The 5,994-nt window shown below is 51.1% G+C and overlaps 1 protein-coding gene across 1 annotated transcript; it reads right to left on the bottom strand.

Moving 5' to 3' along the window:
* Window positions 1–2,812: 2,812 nt before the first annotated feature.
* Window positions 2,813–4,737, bottom strand: LOC139547727 (uncharacterized). Its single transcript, XM_071356749.1, has 2 exons — window positions 4,268–4,737; window positions 2,813–4,062 (listed from the first exon to the last, which is right to left on the bottom strand). Exon 2 carries the CDS (start codon window positions 3,698–3,700, stop codon window positions 2,951–2,953), a length of 750 nt encoding a protein of 249 aa, XP_071212850.1. The 5' UTR covers window positions 3,701–4,062; window positions 4,268–4,737; the 3' UTR covers window positions 2,813–2,950.
* Between the last annotated feature and the right edge of the window lie 1,257 nt (window positions 4,738–5,994).

Below are 5,994 nucleotides of genomic sequence, written 5' to 3'. Positions count from 1 at the left end.
GCCCTCTATACCAGTGACACAAGTTAATATTCCTCCTTCATCTAGACAAAGCACCACTCCTTCGCCTTTCCGCCAATAACCAACCAAAGCAAATTGTTCCTCTCGTCCAGGCCCTGGGCCATGCCAGTTATCAACCATCAGGTGGGAGGGCTCTCACCTAATTCAGGCTGTCACCAATGGAGGGTCTGTGATAGTAGGGAACAGGCCCAATGAGGCCACAGTGAGCTCATCAGCAGTCCCGGGTTTATCCTTCACGCAACCAGAAGAGGGAGCCAACATCATAAAACTGCTAGTAGCCTCAGCCTATGGATTTCCCAGACCCAAACTCCAATACTTTGAGAGCGGAAAAGAGAGTGATTTTAACCTTTTGGAAATGGCATTGGAGAGCCTACTGGGTATTCAGTCATCTGTCAGAACGCTACAAATACCAAGTACTGATGGATCACTTGTGGTTTCCCAGTGCATACAAGCTGGCCAAGTCCTTTATGCTCTCCGCAACACCATACGCTGCCACTCTCCAGGCCCTGAAAGCAAGATATGGTGCGCCACGCCAGCTAGTCCATAATGAACTAAACAACATCCTGAACACGTCCCCAATCAAAATGGGAGTCCATGCTGCCTTCCAAGAGTTATCCCTCGCTGTCCAATCCCTGACCTCAATACTCAAATCCTTTGAAGGAGAAGACGGGAATAAGCTGAAATGTGGCTCCCACGTGGACAGGCTTCTTAGCTGTGGTGCGCCACGCCAGCTAGTCCATAGTCCATAATGTCCATAATGAACTAAACAACAAAAGGAGCTCTTCCTCGACCAGCAGAACCGGTCTCCCAGGGTCATGTTGAAAGTGGTAAAGGTCACTCTGCAAAGTGAAGGGAGGAGCATAGATACATTCGGTGTTCTAGACGATGGGTCTGAAAGAATAATCATTCTCCCGGCCGCTGCCTGTCAGCTTAACCTGGAGGGGACCCCCGAGACCCTTAATCTCAGAATGGTGCGACATGATGTTACCCAAGTGAGCAGCTCTGCTGTGACCTTCAGCATTTCACCTTCAGGACAAAGGAACGTGGCCTATAACATCACCAGCGCCTTCATGGCAGATGGCCTGAATCTCGCAGAGCACTCCTGCCCGGTAAATGTTCTACAGAAACAATATCCTCATCTCTGATGATTGCCTCTTCCTAACCTGGCCAGGGTTGCGCCACTCATCCTGATTGGGTCAGACCACCCACATCTCATCACCCTGATTGAGCCTATATGAGCTGGACCAGAAGGAGGGGCTGTTGCTGTCCATACATCTTTGGTTTGGGCTGTGCAAGGTCCAGCCAAGGAGGCATGGATGGTCTCATCCTTCCTGGAGAGGACTGAACAGGGAGTTGACATGACCACCACTCCACATGGACCTGACCTGTCTGCCTTTCTTTCCCAATCTGCTCCTCTGGTACAGCATGGCACACAGACCCCAGAGGCTCCGAGGTCAACAGTCAACACGGAGCACGGGATACAGGCCGCTCGGCCAACGCCCTCTATACCAGTGACACAAGTTAATATTCCTCCTTCATCTAGACAAAGCACCACTCCTTCGCCTTTCCGCCAATAACCAACCAAAGCAAATTGTTCCTCTCGTCCAGGCCCTGGGCCATGCCAGTTATCAACCATCAGGTGGGAGTGCTCTCACCTAATTCAGGCTGTCACCAATGGAGGGTCTGTGATAGTAGGGGACAGGCCCAATGAGGCCACAGTGAGCTCATCAGCAGTCCCGGGTTTATCCTTCACGCAACCAGAAGAGGGAGCCAACATCATAAAACTGCTAGTAGCCTCAGCCTATGGATTTCCCAGACCCAAACTCCAATACTTTGAGAGCGGAAAAGAGAGTGATTTTAACCTTTTGGAAATGGCATTGGAGAGCCTACTGGGTATTCAGTCATCTGTCAGAACGCTACAAATACCAAGTACTGATGGATCACTTGTGGTTTCCCAGTGCATACAAGCTGGCCAAGTCCTTTATGCTCTCCGCAACACCATACGCAACCACGACATGGGCTGTACTCCCACTACTGCGTGGAACAGAGCGACACCTGATGAAGAATCCTGAGCTTGCTGAAGTTCATAACCGAGAGATTCATAACCTTGTGAAGGCACGTTATGTCACCAAAGTGACAGCTCATGAAGAGGGAAACCCACTTAGCGAATCCTGGTATCTCCCTCACCATGTTATCCAGCAACACGCTGGGAAGTAGACTTGTCTTCAACTGTTCAATCAATCAATTTTATTTTATATAGCCCTTCGTACATCAGCTAATATCTCGAAGTGCTGTACAGACACCCAGCCTAAAATCCCAAACAGCTAGTAATGCAGGTGTAGAAGCACGGTGGCTAGGAAAAACTCCCTAGAAAGGCCAAAACCTAGGAAGAAACCTAGAGAGGAACCAGGCTATGAGGGGTGGCCAGTCCTCTTCTGGCTGTGCCGGGTGGAGATTATAACAGAACTATGCCAAGATGTTCAAAAATGTTCATAAGTGACAAGCATGGTCAAATAATAATCATGAATAATTTTCAGTTGGCTTTTCATAGCCGATCATCAAGAGTTGAAAAACAACAGGTCTGGGACAGGTGGCGGTTCCATAACCGCAGGCAGAACAGCTGAAACTGGAATAGCAGCAAGGCCAGGCGGACTGGGGACAGCAAGGAGTCACCACGGGCGGCAGTCCCGACGCATGGTCCTAGGGCCCAGGTCCTCCGAGAGAAAGAAAGAGAGAAGGAGAAAATTAGAGAGAGCCAAGATTTTCAAAATGTTCATTTACATTTACATTACATTTAAGTCATTTAGCAGACGCTCTTATCCAGAGCGACTTACAAATTGGTGAATTCACCTTATGATATCCAGTGGAACAACCACTTTACAATAGTGCATCTAACTCTTTTAAGGGGGGAGGTTAGAAGGATTACTTTATCCTATCCTAGGTATTCCTTAAAGAGGTGGGGTTTCAGGTGTCTCCGGAAGGTGGTGATTGACTCCGCTGACCTGGCGTCGTGAGGGAGTTTGTTCCACCATTGGGGTGCCAGAGCAGCGAACAGTTTTGACTGGGCTGAGCGGGAACTGTACTTCCTCAGAGGTAGGGAGGCGAGCAGGCCAGAGGTGGATGAACGCAGTGCCCTTGTTTGGGTGTAGGGCCTGATCAGAGCCTGAAGGTACGGAGGTGCCGTTCCCCTCACAGCTCCGTAGGCAAGCACCATGGTCTTGTAGCGGATGCGAGCTTCAACTGGAAGCCAGTGGAGAGAGCGGAGGAGCGGGGTGACGTGAGAGAACTTGGGAAAGTTGAACACCAGACGGGCTGCGGCGTTCTGGATGAGTTGTAGGGGTTTAATGGCACAGGCAGGGAGCCCAGCCAACAGCGAGTTGCAGTAATCCAGACGGGAGATGACAAGTGCCTGGATTAGGACCTGCGCCGCTTCCTGCGTGAGGCAGGGTCGTACTCTGCGAATGTTGTAGAGCATGAACCTACAGGAACGGGTCACCGCCTTGATGTTAGTTGAGAACGACAGGGTGTTGTCCAGGATCACGCCAAGGTTCTTAGCACTCTGGGAGGAGGACACAATGGAGTTGTCAACCGTGATGGCGAGATCATGGAACGGGCAGTCCTTCCCCGGGAGGAAGAGCAGCTCCGTCTTGCCGAGGTTCAGCTTGAGGTGGTGATCCGTCATCCACACTGATATGTCTGCCAGACATGCAGAGATGCGATTCACCACCTGGTTATCAGAGGGGGGAAAGGAGAAGATTAATTGTGTGTCGTCTGCATAGCAATGATAGGAGAGACCATGTGAGGATATGACAGAGCCAAGTGACTTGGTGTATAGCGAGAATAGGAGAGGGCCTAGAACAGAGCCCTGGGGGACACCAGTGGTGAGAGCACGTGGTGCAGAGACAGATTCTCGCCACGCCACCTGGTAGGAGCGACCTGTCAGGTAGGACGCAATCCAAGCGTGGGCCGCGCCGGAGATGCCCAGCTCGGAGAGGGTGGAGAGGAGGATCTGATGGTTCACAGTATCAAAGGCAGCCGATAGGTCTAGAAGGATGAGAGCAGAGGAGAGAGAGTTAGCTTTAGCAGTGCGGAGCGCCTCCGTGACACAGAGAAGAGCAGTCTCAGTTAAATGACTAGTCTTGAAACCTGACTGATTTGGATCAAGAAGGTCATTCTGAGAGAGATAGCAGGAGAGCTGGCCAAGGACGGCACGTTCAAGAGTTTTGGAGAGAAAAGAAAGAAGGGATACTGGTCTGTAGTTGTTGACATCGGAGGGATCGAGTGTAGGTTTTTTCAGAAGGGGTGCAACTCTCGCTCTCTTGAAGACGGAAGGGACGTAGCCAGCGGTCAAGGATGAGTTGATGAGCGAGGTGAGGTAAGGGAGAAGGTCTCCGGAAATGGTCTGGAGAAGAGAGGAGGGGATAGGGTCAAGCGGGCAGGTTGTTGGGCGGCCGGCCGTCACAAGACGCGAGATTTCATCTGGAGAGAGAGGGGAGAAAGAGGTCAAAGCACAGGGTAGGGCAGTGTGAGCAGAACCAGCGGTGTCGTTTGACTTAGCAAACGAGGATCGGATGTCGTCGACCTTCTTTTCAAAATGGTTGACGAAGTCATCAGCAGAGAGGGAGGAGGGGGGAGGAGGGGGAGGAGGATTCAGGAGGGAGGAGAAGGTGGCAAAGAGCTTCCTAGGGTTAGAGGCAGATGCTTCGAATTTAGAGTGGTAGAAATTGGCTTTAGCAGCAGAGACAGAAGAGGAGAATGTAGAGAGGAGGGAGTGAAAGGATGCCAGGTCCGCAGGGAGGCGAGTTTTCCTCCATTTCCGCTCGGCTGCCCGGAGCCCTGTTCTGTGAGCTCGCAATGAGTCGTCGAGCCACGGAGCAGGAGGGGAGGACCGAGCCGGCCTGGAGGATAGGGGACATAGAGAGTCAAAGGATGCAGAAAGGGAGGAGAGGAGGGTTGAGGAGGCAGAATCAGGAGATAGGTTGGAGAAGGTTTGAGCAGAGGGAAGAGATGATAGGATGGAATAGGAGAGAGTAGCGGGGGAGAGAGAGCGAAGGTTGGGACGGCGCGATACCATCCGAGTAGGGGCAGTGTGGGAAGTGTTGGATGAGAGCGAGAGGGAAAAGGATACAAGGTAGTGGTCGGAGACTTGGAGGGGAGTTGCAATGAGATTAGTGGAAGAACAGCATCTAGTAAAGATGAGGTCAAGCGTATTGCCTGCCTTGTGAGTAGGGGGGGAAGGTGAGAGGGTGAGGTCAAAAGAGGAGAGGAGTGGAAAGAAGGAGGCAGAGAGGAATGAGTCAAAGGTAGACGTGGGGAGGTTAAAGTCACCCAGAACTGTGAGAGGTGAGCCATCCTCAGGAAAGGAACTTATCAGGGCGTCAAGCTCATTGATGAACTCTCCAAGGGAACCTGGAGGGCGATAAATGATAAGGATGTTAAGCTTGAAAGGGCTTGTCATTCATAAATGACAAGCATGGTCAAATAATAATCAGGAATAAATCTCAGTTGGCTTTTCATAGCCGATCATTAAGAGTTGAAAACAGCAGGTCTGGGACAGGTAGGGGTTCCATAACCGCAGGCAGAACAGTTGAAACTGGAATAGCAGCAAGGCCAGGCGGACTGGGGACAGCAAGGAGTCACCACGGCCGGTAGTCCCGACGTATGGTCCTAGGGCTCAGGTCCTCCGAGAGAAAGAAAGAGAGAAGGAGAAAATTAGAGAGCGCCAAGATTTTCAAAATGTTCATAAATGACAAGCATGGTCAAATAATAATCAGGAATAAATCTCAGTTGGCTTTTCATAGCCGATCATTAAGAGTTGAAAACAGCAGGTCTGGGACAGGTAGGGGTTCCGTAACCGCAGGCAGAACAGTTGAAACTGGAATAGCAGCAAGGCCAGGCAGACTGGGGACAGCAAGGTGTCATCATGCCCGGTAGTCCTGACGTATGGTCCTAGGGCTCAGGTTCTCAGAGAGAAAG

This window comes from Salvelinus alpinus, chromosome 21 (genome assembly GCF_045679555.1).
Source record: "Salvelinus alpinus chromosome 21, SLU_Salpinus.1, whole genome shotgun sequence".
NCBI classification, from domain to species: Eukaryota; Metazoa; Chordata; class Actinopteri; order Salmoniformes; family Salmonidae; genus Salvelinus; species Salvelinus alpinus.
The sequence above is the reverse complement of the archived record's forward strand: the minus strand, read 5'-3'. Positions and strand labels throughout refer to the sequence as shown.